At 52.0% G+C, this 23,355-nt stretch overlaps 1 protein-coding gene across 2 annotated transcripts in view; it reads left to right on the top strand.

Annotated features, from left to right (window-relative positions):
• The window catches only part of Sardh (sarcosine dehydrogenase), a 78,907-nt gene that overhangs the window by 12,751 nt on the left and 42,801 nt on the right, over positions 1 to 23,355 (top strand). For both annotated transcript variants that reach the window (XR_004118495.1, XM_031369482.1), the window contains exons 9-17: positions 647 to 776; positions 4,652 to 4,738; positions 4,971 to 5,061; positions 7,077 to 7,218; positions 8,223 to 8,306; positions 10,498 to 10,611; positions 14,521 to 14,659; positions 16,314 to 16,427; positions 20,895 to 21,042. Coding sequence is in view for 1 of the 2 variants with exons in the window: in XM_031369482.1 (XP_031225342.1) it covers positions 647 to 776; positions 4,652 to 4,738; positions 4,971 to 5,061; positions 7,077 to 7,218; positions 8,223 to 8,306; positions 10,498 to 10,611; positions 14,521 to 14,659; positions 16,314 to 16,427; positions 20,895 to 21,042 (1,049 nt within the window). In the remaining variant the exon portion in view is untranslated. The remainder of the gene's footprint in view (positions 1 to 646; positions 777 to 4,651; positions 4,739 to 4,970; positions 5,062 to 7,076; positions 7,219 to 8,222; positions 8,307 to 10,497; positions 10,612 to 14,520; positions 14,660 to 16,313; positions 16,428 to 20,894; positions 21,043 to 23,355) is intronic.

Here is a 23,355-nt window from a genome sequence, read left to right as displayed (position 1 = left end):
AGTGCAGTGTGAGGGTGACTGGACACCAAGTACAGTTAGTCGGTAATGGGTTGTCAGAGACGTCAGGTTGTGGTGGCCTAGGAGCAGCTCCAGCTTGCCCCTGAGATAGGGTCTCCTCACTCCCTTTAGACAGGGTCTCTCTATGGAGCTCTGACTGTCCCAGAAGTCACTATGTAGACCAGGCTGACCTTGAACTCCCAGTGCCTGGGATTAAAGGTGTGTGGTACCATGACTGGCTGCACTTGCCCTTCTTAAAATCAAAAGGGTTGTCAGAAGGCTGAGTACAGGGGAGTGGCTGGGGGGGGGGCAGGCACATGGAGGGTTTTGAGCAGTTGTAGTAGGTAACTGGGAGCCATCGGAAGTTCCAGGGTAGGGCAGGTCTTGTATAGTTTGAGAGAATGGATTAGAGGTAAGAAGCCAGAGCCCAGCCAGAGACTACAGAGACAGTCCAGGAAACGTAGGTGGGTGTGGAATCAGGAAGGGGAGTGGGTGGATTGTGAACTCAGGTGAATCCCATCCTGTCTCATCTGACCTGGTTCCCTACCTGGCTCCGGGCTGGAGCTGTGTCACAGGTGGGCCTGAAGCTCAGTGAAGCTCAGTGCTTTTCTCCTGGCTGATGGACAGATGCTCTGTGCTTCCTTTGTAGGTGTCAGACAAATTTGCCTTTGGCCTCTTTGACCTGGACTGGGATGTGTTCACCCAGCACATTGAAGGTGCCATTAACCGTGTCCCCGTGTTGGAGAAGACGGGGATCAAGTCCACTGTCTGTGGTCCTGGTGAGTGGGGAGGCTGAGCCCGGAGCAGAGGCATCCTTTAGTCAGTCTGGATGCCAGTGCCTTCCTGAGAGGGACCTGCCTCATGTTCCCAGGGTGGCTCTTAATTTTCCTCTCTAGGAGAAAACCCAGCCTAGCAAGGGCAGCAATGTATCCCTGGGCATGAAGCCTGGGAAGCTGTGACCTCTTCAATGAGACGCTAGACCCCATCCATCCCCAGAACATGGGGTTTTTGTCTGTAAAATGGGAATGGGCGATCCTGTCACCATGTAAGGCAGAATAAAAACAGGAAGACAGACTCTGTCTCTAGCACAGTGGTCACCCAGTGGAGCCCCAGCTCTGCCTCCACCCCAGTGCTCACTTCCCTGGCCAGGGTCCCCAACCACTGTTCTTGGGTAGCCAGAACTCTGTAGGGTTAGAGATGAGCTGGGCATGGAGAGATGCCTGGGATTCCCAAGCCCCTGCCTCCTCTTTGGTCTCCAGGAGGCTGAGAAGAAAGGTGAGTTTAGCTCCCAGACCTTTCTCTTTAGGTTATCTACAGAGTAGCCACTGTTCACAGGGCTCCCCAGGCTCCATCCTACAGTGAGGATCTTAGAGAGGAGGCAATGTTGGAAAGGCATTCATGCTGACCCTGTGTCTGATAACATAGTGTGAGATTTAGGCAGCCACACCCTTGGGGATAAGTGTGGTATGGCCCAGCAGCCCCTCACACCTAGGGCCTGTGTACTTTTTCTTGCCAAAGTCAATCCTTTTCTTGGGCAAGGGTTTCCAGCCTGGCACAAGAGACACAGGTCTGCTTAAAGGAAGGAGTCTGTCTTAGTTACTTATTACTGTGACAAAGTGCCCCAACAGGGCAACTTAAGGGAGAAAGGTTTCTTTTGGTTCACAACAGTTCCAGGATGCATTCCATCATGGCAGAGAAGCCCTGGATGGGGAGCTTGAGGCAGATGGTCAGGTTGTATAACAGTCAAGAATCAGAGAGAAGAATGGTGGTGCTCAGTCTACGACCCCTGCCCAGGGAGCGGGCCTGCCCCAGTTTAGAGTGAGTCTTCCTCACTCTGTCACCGGCATGCCTTGAAGCTAACCTAATCTAGATAATGCCTCTCAGAGAGGCTAACCTCCTGGGTAATTCTAGATCCTGCCAAGTTAAAGCTCACTATCAGCCATCACAGAACCAGTCAGTGCTGGATTGAGGTGGAAAATACACGTGGCTGGGTAGAAATGTGGTCTCAGCAGAATCTCAGTGGTGTGTTTCCTCCCTTTCAATAGGGCAAACTTGAAATCAAGCTCAGAAAGATACAGGATAGCCCAAAAAGAAACTGTCTTCAGCTTGACAGGCTGAGCAGTGCAGGTGTGGAACCCCTGGACACCACAGTGTGTAACCTGGGAGGTAGGGACAGAACGCCACACAGCAGAGGTAGCATAGGGAGCACACAGGCTGGAGCCAAGCTGGTAGTAAAGGCTTACAGATGAAAGGGGAGCCAGGAGGCCAAGGGGAAGCTCTGGGCACTGAACCATGTAGCTTGGGCCAAGTGCTAATGGCTAGGCCATCTCAGGAGAGACGAAGGGTCCCAGATGGAGGCTGCTGTGACCTTCTGGGGAGTCCAGCCCTCATTGTCTGGGCATGCTTGGTGACTACAGCTAGCTCCGTCTGGAGCACTGGGTGCAATCCCGGGGAGGCCAGATGGAGTCGGCAGCTAGCCTCCCCGAGCAGGCTGAGAGCACGCCTTATCTGGGACGTGGGCGAGGGCTGTGACTCATGTCCCTGCTCAGCCGGAGAGGGACCGATGGTGAGAAACACAGGAAGAATCCCAGGGGGCATAAATGTCCCCAGCGGCTCTCTTTGTCTAATTAGCCTGGAAACTGTCACTCCCCCATGGGGCCCTATTTTGGGGAAGTATGCTTGCCGAGACAACTTGGGTCTGGTCTCTTAGCAGTGAGGGTAGGTTTAGGGATGGGATGGGTAGCCTTTCTCCTTGCCAGACAGCTCTTGGGCCTCCAGAATTCAGAGATGTCCCAGCCCCAGGCTTTGGGGGAGGCTTGGGGCAGATGGAGCTCACTGGCTTAGGCTGAGAATTCAGAGCCAAGGTGGGAGATTTAAGTCCTACCATGCTGCTGGGAATTCCAGTATTCTGAAGTTTCTCAGATTTGCCTATATTAAAAATCTTAGGGACCCTGCACTCCACACCTGCCCCTCTGACCACCTCTAGCTCCCGCAGGTCTGCTCGGGACCTCTTTTATCTTTTTAGACTGGACATGGGTTCCATCACCTTTTCCAGCCGACATGGCCCTACTCAGATGGCTGCCCCCACCCTCACTCATAAAGCCCAGCCTCACACAGGACGCTGTAGAATCACTTGAGCTCCATTGCAGGCCTTCTTCCCCTCAGTGAGGCCTTCTACTAGGAGAGTAAAGGCCATTGTCCTTGGGGACAAAATCTCCCACTTCCCCATTGGTCTTTCAATGTAGCATCTTGGTGACCTCCACCATATTCAGTTGGCTCATTCAGGTCTGCCTTGGCTTTGAGCCCTCTCTCAGACAGAGTGTGTTCATTCACATGCTAAGTCCTTTCGGAACACACACAGGGCTAATGTGGAACCTTGAGAGAAATGCTGAGCTCATTCTTGACCAGTGTGTATAGTGTGGCAGCTCAGGAGACCCTCTATTTTGGCCTCTCACAGCCTGTATAAGGACCATTTCTTGTTGTCCAATATGATGTCCAGCACTGGCCTTACATGCCTTTGAACAGAGATCCAGGGATGGGCCTTCCTGCAGAGTCTATCTCCACAGGAATGAGGGCTTGGTCCCTTAGTCCTGCAACTTCCTTCCTCTTGCTCCATGTCTGGTTGTCCCTCAGCTCAGACACTCTGCCCATCAGCAGCTCAGGCTCTAAGCACCCTTTGGGGAGCAGGATGGGTGTGTTGGTTCTCTACCTGCAGATGCTAAGAACCTGGGATTGGATCTGTGCGCCTTTGCTGAGCGACTGGAGACAGCTGACCCCAGCCAGCCAGCTTTCTCTTCTGTGATAAAACACCGGGCAGTGATAGTTCACAGCATACAGGATTGTGGGGAGCATCTGGCTTACCTCGGAGTGCTTTCTGAGACAACCTCAGTTTTGCTTATTTGACTGTTTGGCTTCTGTCTTTCTTGGTCTTCGACCAGCTCTGTTGGGTGGAATCTGTCTTGCTTAGAGATTCCTCCCAGGGCCAAGCATATGATAGGTGGGGTACAAATGTTCGTAGGTTCACCCAGCCCTGTAGAGTCAGTACTGGGATCCTGATTGTTCAACAGAAGAAACTAAGGCATAGAGAGGCTGGGTGGCTTGCTTGAGGAGTTAAACAGAGATGAATTCGTGACTATGGCTGCAATTTCCTCTGATCTCTGAGGCACCCTGGCAGCAAAGACGATGTAATCATTCATTCATTCATTCATTCATTCATTCATTCATTCATTCAAGAGTGCATATGGAGCACTTGGCTAGCCTCCATGCTAAGCCTGGGTACATGGCCATTAGCAAGGTCTGGTCCTCATCCTTAATGGTCAGTGGGCAATGAACGACACAGAAAGATGGTGGTTCATTGAGGGGAGTTGCAGCACTATGCTGGGTCAAGGGAATGCCACTTGTTGGTGGGAGAGTGACACTGTTCCTGAGATGAATCTGGGCCCATGGGGTAGAGCTGGTTTGATCATAGGTCAAGTGCTTAGGGGAACAAGGACAGGAGCAATCTGGGAGGCTTCCTGGAGGCCTTGGGTTATAAGGATGGGAGGTTTCAAGAAAGGAGGTATACAAGGGCTGCTTCCCAGTCCCTGTTGTCCTAGGACAGACTACCCCAGGTGCCTAAGGCCTGGAGGAGTCTGAGGCCTCCTCTCCTTTTCAGAATCCTTCACACCCGACCATAAGCCCCTGATGGGGGAGGCTCCTGAGCTCCGTGGCTTCTTCCTGGGCTGTGGCTTCAACAGTGCAGGTGAGGGGGCATATGAGAGTGAGCCCAGGAGGCACCTTCTCGTGATACAGAGAGATTGGGGTGGGGGGCTGTGTGTGGTGCAGAGTGTAGCCCTGCTGGAAGGCATGTAGCCCCCTCAACACCCAAGTATGAGAACAGAATTTATGTGGGGCTGCCATGGAGATAGGGCTGAAAGTTGGATGTGGGGGGGGCACAGGGAGCAGATTGTAGCCCTGCATTTCTGTCTCACCAGGCATGATGTTGGGTGGTGGCTGTGGACAGGAGCTGGCCCATTGGATTGTACACGGGCGCCCAGAGAAGGACATGTACAGCTATGACATCAGGCAAGTGCGGTGGCTGGAGCCAGTGAGCAGGGAAGATGGGTTGGGATGGCAGGACACAGGGGTGAGGGCTGTTTTAGGAAGAAACCCTCATTGAGATCCAGATGATCTCTTGGAAGTGGAGGCATCAAGGGTGGAAGGGGAGAAGGCAGTGGTTGGTAGGTGTCATGGAGGAGTGCCTGGTTTGGGCAGTCCACACTGTGTGTCCAGGATCTCCTGGCTTAGGTCATCCACATCAAAAGAATCCCATCATTCTATGGCACAGATGGGGAGACCGAGGTTAGGGAGATGGGCCCAGCCAGGATTACTGTTAGTGTGTAGGACCAGGAGCTGAGCTGAGTCTGGTGGCTCTCCTTCAATTCAAGGCCTGACGTGAGTCAGACTCAACACTGTGCAGGCTCTGCCTTGTGATGCAGTACAGTCAGCATGGATAGGCTGGTGTGGGCACAGAGAGTGACTTGGGTCTATGGGGAAGCTCTGGGCACTGGACCTGTGGCGGGGCCAACTGCTAATGGTGGGAGCCTGAAGGCATCCTAGGGCCCCATGGCCTACTGCAAGGGCTCCCAGGTAAGAGGCAGGAGACTGCTGTTCTGTCTACCCAGGCTCCATGTCCCATTCTCAGAATAGTGATATTGACCTGTGCAGTCCGGTCCATTGCTGGGGCCATACCAGGCACTGTAGGGCACCATAGGAACTGAAAGGCTGAGCAAGAAGCTGTTTCTTGGCCTGCTGTGTCTGCAGTTAGTATGTGCTCTTGGCCAATAGTCCCCTGAACGGACCCAGCTGCATGTTGACCTGATACAGGGACAGAGTTGGGTGAAGGGACTGCTGGCTTAGCTCAGGATGTCCCACAGCCCTGCCAGCTTGTCTCTTCTTGATTGGATGAGAACATTGCACCCATGAGGGAGGTGATGTCTGCCACCACAAAGACAGATGGCCGGCTCTGAAAACCCCAGAATGCCACCCCCTAGCCGGCTTCTGGAGCTGTGAGGTCTGCTCTACATCCCCTCAGAGACTGTGCAGCCACACTTAAGCTTTCCTCCTGTAGATGAATGTTCTAGAAATGACACAGCTGCAAGGGGCTCTAGGGAGGGTCTGTTCACACTCCTCCCACTGCAAAACAGAGCGGGACAACCTGACCTCCCCCAGCTTTGTGGTCAGAGGCACAGGGCCATCCTCAGGGCTACCCCTTCCAGCAGCAAGGACCAGATTAGCTGGAGTCACCTGTATCTGTGTAGTACACATGGGGGCCCATTGTAGACTACAAGAGTGTGTGTGTGTATGTGTGTGTGTGTGCATGTGTGTGTGTGTAAGACAGACACACAGAGATGCAGAGACACACAGAGAGAGCCAGAGGCAGGCAATGTGAACCAAAGCCTGTCTCTCCTCCATGCCTATTTTTTCCTTACGAGTCACTTATTTATAACTGGGTCAAGGACATAATATGCTCCTTCACCCTCATCTTTGAGAGACCTTCAGTAAGGGACATGTTTGTGTAGGGCAGCCAGCATTGGGTTCTAGGTGTGTCTAGACCCCCCTGCAAGGGAAGGTCCCAGGGCTTCCTTAGCACCAGGGGCCCCCAGACCACAGCAGCTGCTTCTCGTATAGCAGAGCAGATGGGCCCCCTTGTGAGACCACATCCCCAGGTGTGTGGCCCTGGGCTACTCCTTCTTCTCTCAGCCACAGGTCTGCATTTGTAAGACGGGAAGATGGACTACCCACCTCTCCTAGTGTTGTAGAAATATTTGCTCTAAACCAGGGGTAATATTTAGCATTATAATTCATAGCAAAAGACCAAATCTCAACCCCTGGGCATCTTGAGCCCACACATGTGGTTGCCATACCCTAGCTGGCAGAGATCAATCATGGACTGGTCTCATGACACCCTTAGCTGGGTTACTTGTGAGAAAGGTGTTTCTACAGTTGAGTGAAGAGGCTAGCCCTGGCCCAGGTTGGCTGCAGGTTAGTCCTTGTGAGGTTGTCCACAAGCGGTGATCCATCCCCTTTATTGGTAGCAGGCGTTTCCATCATTCGCTCACGGACCATGCCCGCTGGATCCGAGAGCGCAGCCATGAGTCCTATGCCAAGAACTACTCGGTTGTCTTCCCACACGATGAGCCACTGGCAGGCCGAAACATGAGGAGAGACCCCCTGCATGAGGTATATGGGCATGGACAATCAGAGGAGCCTGGAGGGCCTTGGGGGTTGGGGTAACGGACACTTGTGGGATGCTCTACTGTAGGGCTGTAGAGTTCTGTGTGGGGTGCTATGGCAGGGTTTGGGTGGAAGAGACTAGCTACCAGAGGAGCTTGAGGCCAAGTAGACAGGCAGACGTCCTGAAATCAGACTCCAGGTGGGGGAGATAGCTCAAGTGGTACAGTGTTTGCATGTGAGCATGAAAAGCTCACATATAAAAATGGGCCTTGTGCCTCAATGATCCCAGCACTGGGGAGGCAGAGACGGCAGGATCCTAGCCTAGTCAGTGAGCTTCAGGCTCAATGAGAAACCTTGTCTTCATAAAACAAGGTGGATGGCACTTCCAAGGTTGTCCTCTGTCCTCCACACAGATGTGCACACCACTACCCCCCACCCACCCACACACAGAGAAATGGATATGTGTGTCTGCCCCGGTGCTGCAGCAGTGCAGGAGGCAGGGTCTGGGTGGTAGAGGGCATGGTAAGTACATACAGGCATGAGAGCAACCAGGCTGGGCATGTGGAGAGACAGACTTCTCATCATAGTCTTCTTGGGATGCCATCTCTGTTTTCTGAAAGACTCAAGATTCCATTATCCCTGACATGGTTCTTGACGAAGGTCATATTGGCTGGGGACAACCACTGCCTTGCTATGTCCCAGCAGGTCCTCCTCTAGACCAGCCCTCTGAGATTGGGACCCACTCTATGACCTTATTTAACCCTAGTGCTCTCCCTGTAGGCTCAGTCTCTAGACTAGGACAGAGTGATTTTGGTTTTAGCTTATGTGCTGCTGGAGGGGCACAGTTTAGCCCCTGGCAGGCCATTCTCTGGATTATGGATTGTTGTGAGGTGAGGGTGCTGTGGGAGCTCTGGGGAGGAGCAGTAACCTGCTGGGGACCTTGGGTGCCCTGGCTCTGCATTCCGTGCAGTGTCTGGCCTTGTGTGATGGGCTCTCTTTGTCTCCACCAGGAGCTTCTTGGACAAGGCTGTGTGTTTCAAGAGCGACAGGGCTGGGAACGGCCAGGATGGTTCAACCCCCAAGAAACAGCTCAGGTGAGCAAAGACACTTGGCTATCAGTTTAGGTAACTGGGAGGCCCTGGGCCTTCCCAAGTCAGCATACTGCCAGCCACCCAAGTCAGGCTTAGCCAGTGTGCCTCTGGCTGTGGTAACAGGTCAGTCGTCTGCACCCAGGAAGCTGAGAGAGTCATGCACCCCTAAGTGGTGAGGCTCCTTTAAAGGCTTGCCTGCTTGCAGCAGCCAGGCTTTCCATGCCCACGTGGGCAAGCACTGGATGCCAGCACAGACCCACAGTGTGGACAGACTGGAGGATCCCCCTGAGGAGGAATGCAGGCCCTTTTCACACATTGTTCAAGAATGTATATTTGGCAACACCAACTGTTACTTTCTGTTAGTGGGAGGAATTGTGCCTCAGTGTGTCAGTTTATCCACTGAACCATCCCACATGCTGGCCTCTGGGATGATGTAGGGGCCTCCTCACAGCTTCCTAGGAATAGCCCCTGGGAGTAGACCACAGAGGCTTTGAGGCCCACACCTAGGTGTGTGCAAGTTAACCCTTTCCTGCTGATGCAGTGTTCCATTCCATTCCAGTGTGACCCTCATCCAACTCCTCAGTAACCCAGGTCCATGACTTACTGCAGGGCAAACTTAGGGCCTCAGTAACAGGGTTTTTTCTTTCATTGATCCTGGAGGCAGAGTCGGCAGGATGGGTTCAGAGCCTCTGTCTTGGAGGTCTTAGTCAAGGAGAGGTACTGAGTATGATGGGAAGCCTCTTCTAATGAGAAGACTTTATAGCCTACCCAGGAGCCAGTCTGGAAAACCTCGTAGGGCTAAAGCAGATGGGATATTGCTTCTAGGGCCTCAAAGACCAGGGGAATTACATCTGGCCAGGGAAAGAGAGGTACAGGAAAGGGCCTCAAAGATGTCCAGACTGGCAGGGGCACTGGGCAAAATTGGGCATAACTGGTTCACTAAGGTAGATATTCCAATTCCTGGAGTTCAGCTCTTATCCCTGAAAGGTGAGTGAAGCCTATGGTTAGAGTTGCAGCTGTGGAAGGCAAGATCCATAGCTCCTTTATTCACCTCTGCAGTGGTTAGGAATCCCTAACCCTAACCCTAACCCTAACCCTAACCCTAACCCTAACCCTAACCCTAACCCTAAACCTAACCCTAACCCTAACCCTAACCCTAACCCTAACCCTAACCCTAACCCTAACCCTAACCCTAACCCAAACCCTGATCGTCATAGTAGGGAAGTTGTGGTGGTAGGAATTGAGATGACTGGTCACATTGTGTCTTCAGAGCCTGAGATCACAGAGAAGGGGGACAGGGTGGGCATCTGTCTGATGTGACAGAACTCAGGGGAGGGTGGGACAGTTGAGGGGAGCCAGACATTGGAGCCTTCCCAGAGTCTCCTGGGAGCAGTCATAGACACCATTCATACCTGCCTAGCTTCATGCTTTGGCTCCTCAGCTTGGTCTATACCTTGGGGTGAATTTGAGCACCTGGGATTCAGGTTCTCCATCTGCAGAATGGGTGACCCTCCTTGGGAGTTGGTGTTGGCACTTTCAGTGGGGATTTCATGACACCCTCTCTGTGGAGGTTCCTACACACACTTTCACCCTCCACCCGATGTCCTGGCATCAGGTGGACATCCTCAACGTTGCCCAAGTTCCTCTGCAGCTCACTTGGTATCTAGTCTTTTTTTTTTTTTAATCCATCCTCCAGTCAGAACCAGTAAGGTAGGGATTAAGCTGTTATCTGATCAGGCATCTTTGTGTTACCTGATCCATTAAAATCCACTAGCTGTTCCCTGAGGGAGCTTAACGGGGGACAGGACCAGGCCTGTGTCCTGTCTATCCTGGTATCTGCTTGTGGAGGGAGGAGAGAGAAGGGAGGGAGTGTGTGAGATACTGTTCTTACTGCTGTGCCCAAATGACCACAGGATACAGCTTAAGGAAGGAGGCCCCTATATCAGCAGGACAGAGCGTCATAGTAGGGAAGTCGTGGGGGTAGGAATTGAGATGACTGGTCACATTGTGTCTTCAGGAAGTGAGGAGCAGAAAGGAAGTGGGACTGGGCTATAAAGTCTCAACCTGCCATCTTCCCCCAAACAGCATCACTACAAGTGCTCAAGTGTGAGCCCATGGGAAGCATTAACCTTCGAGCTACAACAGGGAGGGAAGAGGAAGGCAGAGGGAAAGATGCCCTCATTTTCTGTAACAGGTCCTTGACTATGACTACTACGGGGCCTACGGAAACCAGGCACACAAGGACTACGCCTACAGCAGGCTGCTAGGTGATGAGTACACCTTCGACTTCCCACCCCACCACCACATGGTAAGCAGCCTGAGCTGAGCCCACAGCTGCCTTCTGTCCTGCCTGCAGAGGCCTCCGCTGAGCTGCCTGCAGGGTCCTTGCTGCAGGGGGCTTTCTGAGGGGCTTCTCCTTGCTGCAAGTTCACACCCTTTCTAGCTAACACAGTTTTGTGGGAACCATGTAATATCTCTCTTTCCCTCTCTCCTCTGCACCATAATTTTGCCAGCAGTCAGCTCTGAGGGTCCTTCAGTATTGCTGCTGGAGAGCAGCCAAGGCAGAACTGAGGCCACTGGCTTGGGTTGCTGTCTTCTGAGGTTTTTATGAATAAAACACAATGATCCAAAGCAACCTGGAAGGGGCTATTCCAGCTCTTAGCTTGTAGTCCATCATGAAGGTCAGGAATCTGGATGCAGGAACTGTAGCAGAGGCCACGGAGGGACTAACCTTACTGGCTCACTCCTCACATCTTCCTTAGTCTTGCTTTCTTATACAATTTAGGGCCATCTACCATGGGTGGCACTGCCATCTCTGAGCTAGGCTTTCCTATATCCATCCATTAATCAAGAAAATGTCCTGAAAATTTGTTTGTAGGCAATCTGAATGGAGATATTTTATCAACAAAGGTTTCTCTTCCCAGATAACCCTGGAGTAGTCTAGAACAAGGTGGGCTTGCTGGCCTGTGCCCGAGGCCACTGGAAGGACGAAGTAGAAGCGACCAGGGCTGGGGTGGCTGCACCACTAGAATCTGTTCATTGACTCAAAAAGTGGGCAGGTGAAGCTGGCCAGGCAGTTTGTGGTCCTTCTCTAATGTGCTCGGTTCTCTGCCTGAGTGTAGAGTGCTGAGTCTTAGAGGCCAGGCATTCCTGCAGCAGCCTGTATCCCACAGGCAGACTGAGCGATGGTGATGTCCACACCATGCCTCCCAGCTCCTTTGAGAAGTACAGTTGTCTCTGGCATGTCACTATGCCAGAGGCACCTGTGATGCCATGAATGTGATGTCTCACTGTGCATCTTAGGGTGGGTACAGAGCCAAGCCCTCAGCCTGGGTTCTAGACTGTGGGCAAGGAGGGTATCAGGAGGGTATCAAGTATTCAGGGTAAGGTTTTCAGGCAGGGACTGCCATCAGGCCCCTCCCAGTCAATGTCACTGGTGTCTGTGTCTCTCCAGACTCGCATGGAATGTTGTGGCCAATGCTGAAGGCAAGGGCTCATTTGTCCCCATCGCTTTCCCCTAAGCTTGTGTGAGAAGCAGCTATTAAAGCAGTTCAGAGCTCTCTGAGGTGGTTGCAGAAGTCAGGAGCTCCATCAAGCAAAGCAGTTGCAGGGCCAGCTTGGTGCCTAGTTCTCACAATCCCCTCAAGGGAGTACATGGCTATGTCTGGCACCTTGGCACCTGCAGCTTCTGCAGCCTGTGGGACTCCTGGCCCTGGAGGGTGTGGAAGATTGGGGGAGATGCCAATTTGGCTTAGCAGTTCCATCCAGCCTCCGCAACTGCACCAGAGACAGTCCCTGTGCATGAAACACACACTTGTTCTCCACATTGGCAGCTTCCCCAGCCAGGCAGACAGCGAGTGTCAGCCTGGGGAGCTGTTTGGGTTTGGGTCAGCGGCTCTAACAGTGCCAGAAAAGGCACCTCAAAGCCTAGTGTTCAGGGAATGATCCTTAATGATGTCTGGAGAGAGGCAGAGGAGCTGAGGCCTCAGGAGGCAGCATGCTGTGCCAAGGTCTGGTGTTTGCCCAGAAGCCTACTGCAAGGTCTAAAAGACTGGCTTCTCTGCCCAGCTCAGCCATGGGTGTGGCACTGGAGACCTCCACTGTCACCCTTGTGATGAGGGGCTCTTTGTGGCCATGCTAGGAACATTTCTGAGGCTTTTCACTGTACTGCTCTGAACTCCAGAGCCTTGGGGATCCCAAGAGTTGGTAGCAGCCATCTCACTGTTGATGAACAGAGGAGGGCAGGTCCAGCTTCCAGACACACATTGGCTGTCCAGCCCATGGCAGTGGCTCCCACCACAGTCATCTGTACCCTCAGTCATGAAAGTGAGGTTGGCACAGCCGAGCAGTGGCTAAGAGGAAGCAGCAAGATGTGTGTGCTCTTTTTCTTGTTAACAGCTTTACTGAGACATAATTTCCACAGCACCCAGTTCATCGATTGAAAACCTTCCATTCACTGTCCGCAGCAAGTTCTTGAGGCAGCGTCATTTCTCCACAAGAAAGCCCCACAGTCACCAGGCATCACTGCCATTGCTCATTCTATCCCTGACACAGGATCAGTGAGGGACTCTGTCTCAAGAGGAAAAGATGGAAATTGGTAGCTTAAGACACCCAATGTCCTCTGGCCCCTGCAACTGCATATTGATACAGTCCATACATGTACATGCACCATGCACACATACAAAGCCTAAAATAAATACATATCCTGGATATAAGCCCTTTGATTGATGTAGAGTTCACAAATTTCTCCCATTCCCTTTTTGCTGTCATTATGGAGCCATTTACAACACAAACTAATTCTTTTGTATAAATGTATAAGGTTTTGATGATGTTCAGTTCTTCTCTCAGCCTTGTGTGTATGCCTTCAGCATCATGTCTAAGAGCTGGCTGGGGCCACACACATATACTTCTGGGTTTTCCTTTAGGGGTTTGTCATTTTTGTCTGGAGTCTTGTGCATGGCACAATAAAGTGTTCCAATGTCATTGTTTTACTTGTGGGCATCCATTTGCTGAGAGGACTCATGAAATTCTCTTGTTGGAAAACCAATCTCTGTCAACATCACCAGGGTGATTTCCAGACGGGGCTCTACCCTATTAAGCCACACCTCCATTCCCAGCTCAGCCCAACACTATTTTGTCTACTGTAATTTTTTTCTTCCCCCAGCAAATATTGGATATTTTGTCTACTGTCGTTCTCCCTCCCCCTGCCCCAGCAAGTGTTGGAATCAGGCAGTGTGACCACATCAACTTGGTTGTTCTTTTTTAAGGTTGTTTAGCATAGTTTGACCCCTTGAAATTCCATGTGAATTTTAGCGTGAGCTAACCTTCAGCAAAGGATTCGGCTGAGGCTGTGGTAGGGACTGGGTCACATCTATAGATCAAGCCAAGTGTGTGGTCACCTTGCCACACACTTATGGTGCCTTTCCATCGGTTTGGGTCATTATAATTTGTTTTCAAAAACATTCTTTTTAGGGCCTGAGGAGATGGTTCAGTCAGTAATGGGCTTGGTGTGTAAGCATGAGGAACTGAGTTCAGATCTCTAGACTGGACATAAAAAGTCAGGTACTGAAGAGGCAGAGACAGGAGGATACTGACCAAGCCAGACTAGCCAGTAAGCAAGCTTCAGGGTCAGTCCTGTCTTAAAAAGTAACACGGGGAGCAATTGAGGAAAACACCCACGGTCTCCACACATTCACACACGTACACACACACCTTTTTAACTCTTTATAATAAGAACTTTGTGTTTCTGCTGTCAAGCTTACTTTAGTTATTTTTATTGCTTTGGGGGCTATGAAGAAAGAATCGCTTTCTTGGTTTCTCTTTAGACTGCCTCATGTTAACGCCCAGACCTGTGGTAGGTTTTGTATATCGGCTGTCTTTATTTTCTCTTGCTGTGTATTGGGCTTACTTTATCTCTGGTTCCTTGAAGAGGAAGGCTGCATCCCTCGCTTGGACTTCTGGTCCTCCTGCCTTCTCCTCCCCAGTTCGGTGCCACCATACCTGGTTTTCAGGGCAATTCTATTGAACGGCAGAGCATACTTATGACCTGGTGCCCAGTGTCCTCTGTGTGCTTTCTGTTCTAGAGAACAATGTACTGTGGTGGCCCTTGAGCTGGGATGACTGAGAGGCTGGGGGTGGGGGGAGTGGTGAGGCACGGCTTGGCCCCATGTCCCCAGGGGCAGTATTCCACAAAGCATCCCTCCACTGGGCCTTTCAGATCCAGAAGGAATGTCTGACCTGCAGAGGAGCTGCGGCTGTGTTCAATATGTCTTACTTTGGGAAGTTCTATCTGCTGGGGGTGGATGCCAGGAAGGCTGCAGACTGGCTTTTCTCAGCAGATGTCAATCGACCCCCAGGTACTGGGCCCAGGGAGGAGGGATCCGTTGCTCTCCTACTTCAGTGTCAGATGGAACAGAGACGGGGGGAGCAGGTGGGTGGCCTGTTGTTCTTCCCTGGGTCTAACCAGTCTGCTATCTGGCCCTCTATGCCCTGTCACCAACCCGAACCCCAAGGTCTTCCCCTCTTCCATCCTTTCTTCTTTCCCCTTCCTGGACCCCTTCCTTTTTTGCTCACAGAAGGGAGTCAGGGCCATAAGTACGCGGCGATGCCTCCTGGCACCCAAGCCCAGTCACGTCCCCCACTGTCGTGGTGCTTTCCCTGCATGGTTGCCAGAATTAAAAATCCATAAAGCTCAGTTAAAATGTAATCTTGCATAAATAATGAGCAATTTTTATTGTGGTGTATCCTATGAAATATTTGGGATAATCAGTTTTTTTGTTACCCGCTTACCCCGCTGTTTTACTCATCCACCCACCCACCCTTATCTTCATCCTTTTTCCATAGCTCTTGTCACAAGTCCTACACACTGGGCATTTCCAAATAAGAGATAGATCAACTCCTGGTCCTGCAGGTCAGAGTTCAGAATCAGGGTGCTGGCTGAATGTCCTTGCTCCAAGATTATGAGTGGGGGTCCCACCTGTCTCCCCCAGCTTGGTGGAGGCTATTTCATCCATCCTCACTTCTGTTGCTACAGGCTACACTCTCTGTCCTTTCTTGTGTGTGTGTGTGTGTGTGTGTGTGTGTGTGTGCATATGTACACATGTGCATGTGGCAGTCAGAGGGCAGTCTTGGGTGTCACCCCTCAGGAACCATCCATTTAAGTTTTTTGAGATAGGGGTTCTCACTGACTGGGAGCTCATCAAGTAGGTTAGGCTGGTCATCAATGAGCTCCAGGAACCTCACTCTCTGCTTCCCCAGCATTGGAATTCCAAGTGTGCATCACCATACTTGGCTTTTTCATGTGGCTCCTGTGGTTTGAATGTACGGTGTCATCTCCCTGGGTCTTAACTTTTCTCTTTTTGTAAACCATCCATCCTACTAGCTGGAAGCCCATCTGAATAACCATGCCTCACATAGGGTTATAAAGACCCTACTTCCAAATAAGGTCTCACCTCCATGTCTTCGGAGTCAAACCTCTAACATGTCTCTATGTGGGGCACAATTCAACCTATGACACCCTGTGTACAGCCAGTCAGCAGCCCAGCAGCCCAATGTGCAGCTGGGCTTTGCTCTTGTGAATCTTCCATCAGCTCTACCCACCTGCCCACCTCCTCTACCACCAGCCGTCTTCCACCCCTTTCTACCAGACTTTTCTCTACCTATCTACTAACCCCAGGTGACCACTCATCTACCCATCCCATTCACCTCATCCACTCCTCTACCTGCCCACGGTTCATGCACATGACCACTTACCCCATAGATATTGATTCTGTCACATCAGGCACACTACTGTGGGTGACGAGGATGGGGATGAGGGATGAGTCAGGCAACCATTTTCAAAGAAATCCCTCCCCAGATGACAACCATGGATGACCTCATCAATAATCTGGTTGGTTGTAATAGAGTCATAGGGTAGGAGGCCTTATGAGGGAGACCTCATATTGTGGGGTCCTCCAGTCTTTGAGGAGGAATGAGCTTTGGTGGAGCTCACATCTGGGTCCTTGTTGCCAGGCTCAACAGTGTACACATGCATGCTGAACCAACGGGGAGGCACCGAGAGCGATCTGACCGTTAGCCGCTTGGCTCCTGGCACCCAGGCCAGTCCCCTGGTCCCTGCCTTTGAAGGTAAGGTTGTTGTGAGAAGCAGCACTGGCACAGATGTGACCTGCTCAGAGGACTGGCAAGTCACCGGTGGCCAGAGGTCAGGGATGGTTATCCAGGATGACTATGTAATTACCTGTCATGTCCAGTCATGGTCAGGACCCGGAGATTAGCGGTCTCATTTCAGGCTAAATGCAGGCTATGTTCGGGTGGCTGTGCTGTCCCTCCGAGCACTCTGTAATTATGCCTTTGAACCTGTTGGTATTGTGGCATGTTGGAGCAGCCCTGGCGTGGGTGCACTCAGCCCAGCTGCCCAGGCTAGCATCAGCCCAGGGTAGGCTACATCTCCCACTCAGAGCTAGCTCAGTTTCTTTCTACCCTGCCTGTGGACTAGTCCCAGTCTGTGAGCCACTGCCAGTCTCAGGCCTGGCAGGTCCCCGATGCTTGGCTCAGTGCCCACTCTGTGTCCTTCCACTCCTCCTTGCACACCTGTAATGACAGGCAGCTCAGCACTTTAGTCCTGCTTACACAACTTTAGCTGTTACATCTACATGAGACTGCCTCCTGTCACCCCAACCCTGGGTCCTACCTGTCAATTCCTACAGGGACAGCTCTGCCTCCTGTCCTATGGCCTATGCTCACCAGGAGAAGAGAAAGAACAGGCTGGGCATGTCTTTGTCTAAGAAAGGCACTGGTACTTCTAAAAGTGCCATTTCCAGGGAGGAGGTATCAACTGTGTGGCTCTCTGAGCTGCCGTCTGAGAGGCTGACAGTGGGCAGTGCTGAACCATAGGAAGATCTAGCTATTTCCTTGCTCTTCCCCTTGTTTGTGTCTTAGTGAAGCACCCCCCCCTCCCAGGGGGAGATGCAGAGGGGGAGAGGAGGATGCTCACAAGGAGTCAGTCCCCTTATCCCTGTGTGTGATGTTGTCAGAGATCTGACTTAGCTGGGGGTTAAACCTAGGACCAAGCACATCTCAGCAAGTGCTTTATCCCAGAGCTACATCATCACCACCCTTTCTTGTAATTTTAAAAATTTGAGACCTTAGCTCTTTGAACCTCAGTTTCCCTACTTGTGAGATGGGGACTGGGGAACCTACCTACCCAGTGCTACAGGAATGAGTAAGAGCTAAGAGGAGCCAGGAGATTGTCTGCAGCCCCCAGCCTCAGTTTCCTTATCTTGGCAATAGGGACCTTGATGGAATCTGTCAAGAAAATGCCCTGTGACATATTACCTTGTACCTTCCACCCAGTGCACAGTTCTTGGGGCTGAGTGCTTGTGGGGGGACTATGCTCAGAGGGCGTGACCAGATGATCCAGTGAGCTCCAACCCCTGGAGGCTGTGGATCCCAGTGACACCCCAAAACAGTAGAGAAAGGGCTCCTGCACTGACACGGGTCCTGTGATGAATCTGTATCTCATTAAGTATCTGTATATTTAATATGCATGATAATTATGCATGTGACTCAGAGCTCCAGTAAGTCAAGAGAATGTGACAATTTTCATGTGATCAAAGCTGTGTACTAAGCAGCTGTCAATCTTGGAAGCAATTTTAAATTATCTTTATTCATCTTTCTTAATATTATAAAAGGTGTACTTGCTTGTCAGAACACACCGACATAATGAAAATGGCATCTAAAACCAGCCACCCACAAAGCTCACTGCACACCTGGAAATGGTAGAGAGGAGCCTGGGGTAAGACTCTGCCCCTTGGCTCATGCGGATCTGCCTTTTGCCATGTCCAGGACCCTGCATTGTTTCTGTAGAGCAGCCTAGTTGGGATGGTTGCCCAGGGCAAGCAGGCACATCACTGACAATTGGTAGGGAACTCAGGCTGGTAATGGGAGGGGAGAGGAGGGGGTGGGGAGAGAGACAGACAGAGATGGAGACAGAGAAATAAAGAGAGGAATATATATAGAGAGAGACAGAGACACAGAGAAAGTTGGTCTTGGTAGGATATCCTTTGGCCTGGGGTTAAGGACACTGTCCAGAATTCAAGCATCTGCTGGGAACTCCATAGGGAGCCTTCTGCTTGTGACCTCTCTCCCTCCCCCACTTCCCCTCTCTCTCTCCCTTTCCCTCCTTCCCTCTCCCACCCTCCTTTTCTTTCCTCTCTCCTCCTCCCTTCCCTCCCTCTCCCACCCCATCTCCCTCCTCCTCTCCACTTATTACCCCTCTTCCCCTCCCTCTTCTCTCCCCTTCCTCTCCCTCCCTCCCTCTCTCTCTTTCTCCCTCAGAATCTCCCTCCCTCCCTCTCCTGTCCCCCTTCTCTCCTATCCCCCCAGTGTCTCTTTCTTATGAAGAGGTAGGGAGTGAGGCTTTGGTGGGCTCTGACTGGTGCTCTGGTAGCATTCTGCCCCTGAAGGCTCCCTGTGCTGGGGCCAGGCCCATTGTACAAGGAAGAACGGAGAAACTCAGAACGATGAACAGATACTGCAGTAAGACAGGCTGGCCAGAGCCTGTGTGTTTCCCAAGACTGCATCCTTCCATGGATGTGTGTGTTCCTGTGAGGCATCTCCAAAATAAAGGTGTCAGACTTGAGGAAGTAGGCCTCTGCCCACCCATGGCTCAGAGGAGAGTTCGGGGTATATCACTGCTGAGAGGAGACTGGATGGAGGGATAGGTACAGTGCTTGGGATTGGTTGTCATAGACTCAGACTACTACTGAGCTCTGCAGGGTGAGGAGTGGGAGGGGCTCCAGGAGGAGATGACACTACCTGGCCATGGAGGGCAAGGATCAGCAAATAAGGGGGAGGACTGGGTAGGATCAAAGCACTGCTCAATAGAGCCAAGTCCCACAGGGAGGGGCTGCAAAGGCGGCGGTGGGGAGGTGGGGGGGGGCGAGGACTCCAAGGGCTCTGGGAAAGCCTGGGTGGTTCTAAGGACTGTGAGGTATGTGTCCAGGCTGAGCAGACCAGTGATAACGCACCAGGGGCTGGGGCCACTTGGTGTGCACATGGGATGTGGGGGCATGAGTGATGCCAAGGGGCTCTTCTGTGAAAGGGGCTCCCCAGAGGCCTTTGGGATGGATCTGGAATAACAGGGAAGGTACCTAGCAAACAATGACAGGGTCAGGGGGAGTCACTGCTGGCCTGCAGGAAGGAGGAAGGTGCTAGGCTCCATAGCTCCCTCGATACATTTTTCTGCTCCTCTTCTAAACTAAACCCCGAGGGAAGGAGGGAAGAAGGAGACTCACAGCTCACTCACTGCCTTTAGGCGGGGTGGCTAGGTTATTCTGGCCTCAGAACCTCCATCAGGACCTCCTGGGTAGAGACCAAGGCTCTTGGCTTTTGCTCTCAGCCATCCCTTCCCTAGACAGGAAAGAAGCTCAGGTACCAGTACTCACAGGGCGGAGGCGCAGCCAGACAATGGTCGTCCTCAGGATGCTGCATCGTCCAGGCTGCAGTTTATCTAGTTCTTTATGTGTGTGATTTGGGGCAGGGGTTGAGCCTACCGAATGTGAGCCCCAGCTTCCTCTTTTCCTCCAAGGAAATTCTCACCCAAGCTGGGAGAACAAACAGGAAGGGACTCTTAAAGAGGATGGGGAACAGAGTGGGTAAAACATTGCTGTTCTGCCTCCCAGACACTGCTTCCTGTGCCTGCCGCACTTCACCTCCTCCCAGGATCCCCTATAAGGGGATTCCAGTTACATCCCCACTGCCTAAGACTCAAGGACTTCCAGGGCCTGCACTGTGACACAGAGGAACCTTGTAGGAGTTCCTCAGTGAAGTCAGTGAAGAAGGAAGTCAGAAAGATGGGGGGCACATAGAAGCCTCCCACCCTGCCTCCCCTGTGCCAGGCTCCATCCGCCAGGTCCAGGGGGTGGTAAACACAATGAAAGGTTCAGGGAAACCTGACTGCCACAGGTGCTAGCACCCTTGCCAATGACAATTCTGTGAACACTGAATCCCAGATGGGACCAGGAGGTTGGTGAGCTTGCTTACTGGATCTAAGGCCATAGAGTTGTCCAAGATCATTAAGCTCTGAGGCAGTGTTTTCCCAGAATGCCTGGCAGAAGTGAGCTGGTGTCCCAGGGCAGAGTCCCAGGGCCAGTGTGGCTCTGTAGATGTCCATGGCCATAGGGACAGTGGGTTTCACGTATTCCCAGCACATGTCTCCCCTCTGAACTTGTCTCCTTTTCTGAAGCCTGGGGTAATTGCTCTGTTAACACTCTGGGTGATGGCTTCAGAATGGCAGAGGCAGGGACACCAGGGGCATGGGAGTATATTATGATGGGAACTGTAAGGACATGAGACTCAGGAGGGAACATCCTTGTCCAAGTCCACTTTGCCTAGTGGTTGAGGCAGGGTAGACACCCCCTCTCAGACCTGAAGGCACCAGAGTTTTAACTCTTTTTCTGAGAAGCAAGTAGAGGACCTTGAGATTGCCCATTGCCAGAAGCAAGCTACACACTTTCCTCAGTAAGAGGCTGGGGTCCCTCACTGTGTTCCCTGTTCCAAAGTCTTGTTCTAAACCTGTTGCTTCTCCTCCAGGGGATTGCTACTACCTGGCCGTGGGTGGGGCTGTGGCCCAACACAACTGGTCTCACATAAACACGGTGCTACAGGACCAGGAGTTCCGGTGCCAGCTTATGGATAGTTCCGAAGATCTGGGCATGCTCAGTATCCAGGGCCCAGCCAGGTGAGAGAGGATAGGGACCTAATACCTGGGTTATCTGGGTCCACCTAGGCCACAGTCCCTCCAGCCCAGCTCATAGGCATAACCATTCATCTGAACATTGGGTGCTCTGACAACTCGGGACTGAACAATTTTCGTATCAAGTTTAGGCCAGCCCTGTACCAGAATAAGCTTGACTCTATAGCCTTGTGTTCAGTGAAGACTCCTTGGAGTGTCTGGCTGCCATGAATCTTCATCCCCACATCCCTTCATCTTCCCTGTGGGCAGAGCCAGGCCAGGGAAGGACCTACTCCCATTTGTAAATAGAGAGCTGAGGAGAGGCTGCCTGGGCCTCTCTGTACGTCAGACGGGGCCATCCACCATTAGTAACAGACCCTTGTTTTGGATGCAGAAGGAATCCTGTAAGGACCCCTGGGTGCTACTGAGGGTCTCAGGCACAAGTATGTGTGGCAGGTGTGCACTTGGAAAGGCCACTCTGGCAGAGCTTGGGGGGTGGGGCAGGATGGGGAAACAGGAAGGAAGAATGAACGATGCATTGTGAACAGCCACCAACTAAGTCCAGCCAGTTGTGGGACTGACCTGGCCTCCACTGCTGATGCTGCTCAGAGACCTGTGGAGGAGAGGGGTTGGGGGAGGGAGGGGGGAACTGCTCTGCTCTGTAATGGAATATCTGTAAAACAGTTACCTAAGGGATGAAGGGCTTGTTTCTGGTCTTAGGATCAAGGGGCAGGGGGACAAAAACAGAGACAGAGACAGAGACAGAGACAGAGACAGAAGGATAGACAGATTCAAAGGGAGAGAGAGAAGGATAGAGGAGAGAGAGAGAGAGAGAGAGAGAGAGAGAGAGAGAGAGAGAGCAAAAGGAAAGGAGGGGGAGAGAGAGAGATCATGTGACAAGGGCTTATTCCTTTCTTTTTGTGTTCTATCTGGTGCCCATGCTGCCCACATTCAGAGCTCCAGGGATAACACTTGAAGGTTCTCCCTCTGAATCTCCCAGTCCAAGCAGGGTGACACGACTAATATCCCAGGTGGCTGTGAATGCTTTTTTCTTGTTGATGGAACAGAGATAGGGACATTTGCCAGAGCCACACAGTTTCTAGGAAGCAAGGCAGAAGGACATGGGAAACCTCTTGACCTGTCAGGTGTTCTCATATCCTTATCAGCACGCTAGTTACCAAGTCAGAACCATCATGAGAAGCTGCACCTGGACTAGATGCTGTTCCTTGGTAACCAGCAGGGCCTGCCACGTGCTGCCCAGAGATGCGTCTGTGCTTGGTGGAGCCCCTGAGCTTAGACGGGAAGTGGAAGAGGGGAGAGACAGGAAAGAAGGGGGACACTTCTTGGGGGTAGGGACCCCAAGGGGATCAGTATGACAAACTTGGTTGTTCGGTGACATCTTTTCCTCCCTAGGTGTCCTGCTGGGACCCTGTGCTTAGACCCTGCTCTGGTGTCTATTTTCTGGCACCTTGGGTTTGACCAAACCAGTCGCTTCTTGCTGCATCCAGATCCTGACCATTGCTCTGAGAGCAGGAGGGGACCAGGTGAAACACAGCCTTGCAGAGCCTTCAGGGAGGCCAGGAAGAGGGAGGGGCAGGTGCTGAGGATAGCACTCAATTCCTGGGGACAGAAAACCATTTATTCCAGCATTTAGGGGGTTTGATTAGCATCTGGATGCAGGGGCCAGTGGTGCTGAGGGCATGGCTTCCAATACTCCCCCTAGGTGGGGGGAGCCCATATGTCAACCTGAAGGAGTAGAGTTCCACCTGCTGCATTAGAGGTCCTGAGTGGCCTGCAGGACACTGCAGCTTCCTCGCATAGTGACCTTGGACAGGGACAGGCTATTTTTAGAGTGAGGGAGGCCAATGGGTGAGGCGGAATGGAAGGAGTGAGGATCAAGATGCAGCCCCAGGGGACAGCTGGGTGGTTGCCTCCAAGCTGGCAGCTCCCCATCCCCCAACCTTTTTCTCACCTTTTCCACAAGGCTCTCCTGTTTCCCATAGGAGTAGTAATGTCACTAGCCCAAACAGACCTAGGTAGTAAGCTATGTGGGGAGTACTTAACACCACATCCACCTGGATTGTGGGAGGTACCGTATGAACTACTACTCAGAACTTTCTAGAAATGAGCTATCCCTGAGCCAGCCAGTACAGCAGCTGCGGAGCCTGGCTGCACTTTGCCTGGCTCTTGACCCCTCTGTCAGCTGCATTTCTCAGTTCAAACAGCCTCCTGTAGTTGCTGGGGACACACAGAGCTATGTGGGATGGTCACAGTTGTCAGCATGGGCCCCAGGTACTAGATACATGGTTTTGTGATTCT

This window comes from Mastomys coucha, unplaced genomic scaffold, assembly GCF_008632895.1.
Source record: "Mastomys coucha isolate ucsf_1 unplaced genomic scaffold, UCSF_Mcou_1 pScaffold15, whole genome shotgun sequence".
Taxonomy (NCBI): domain Eukaryota; kingdom Metazoa; phylum Chordata; class Mammalia; order Rodentia; family Muridae; genus Mastomys; species Mastomys coucha.
The sequence above is the reverse complement of the archived record's forward strand: the minus strand, read 5'-3'. Positions and strand labels throughout refer to the sequence as shown.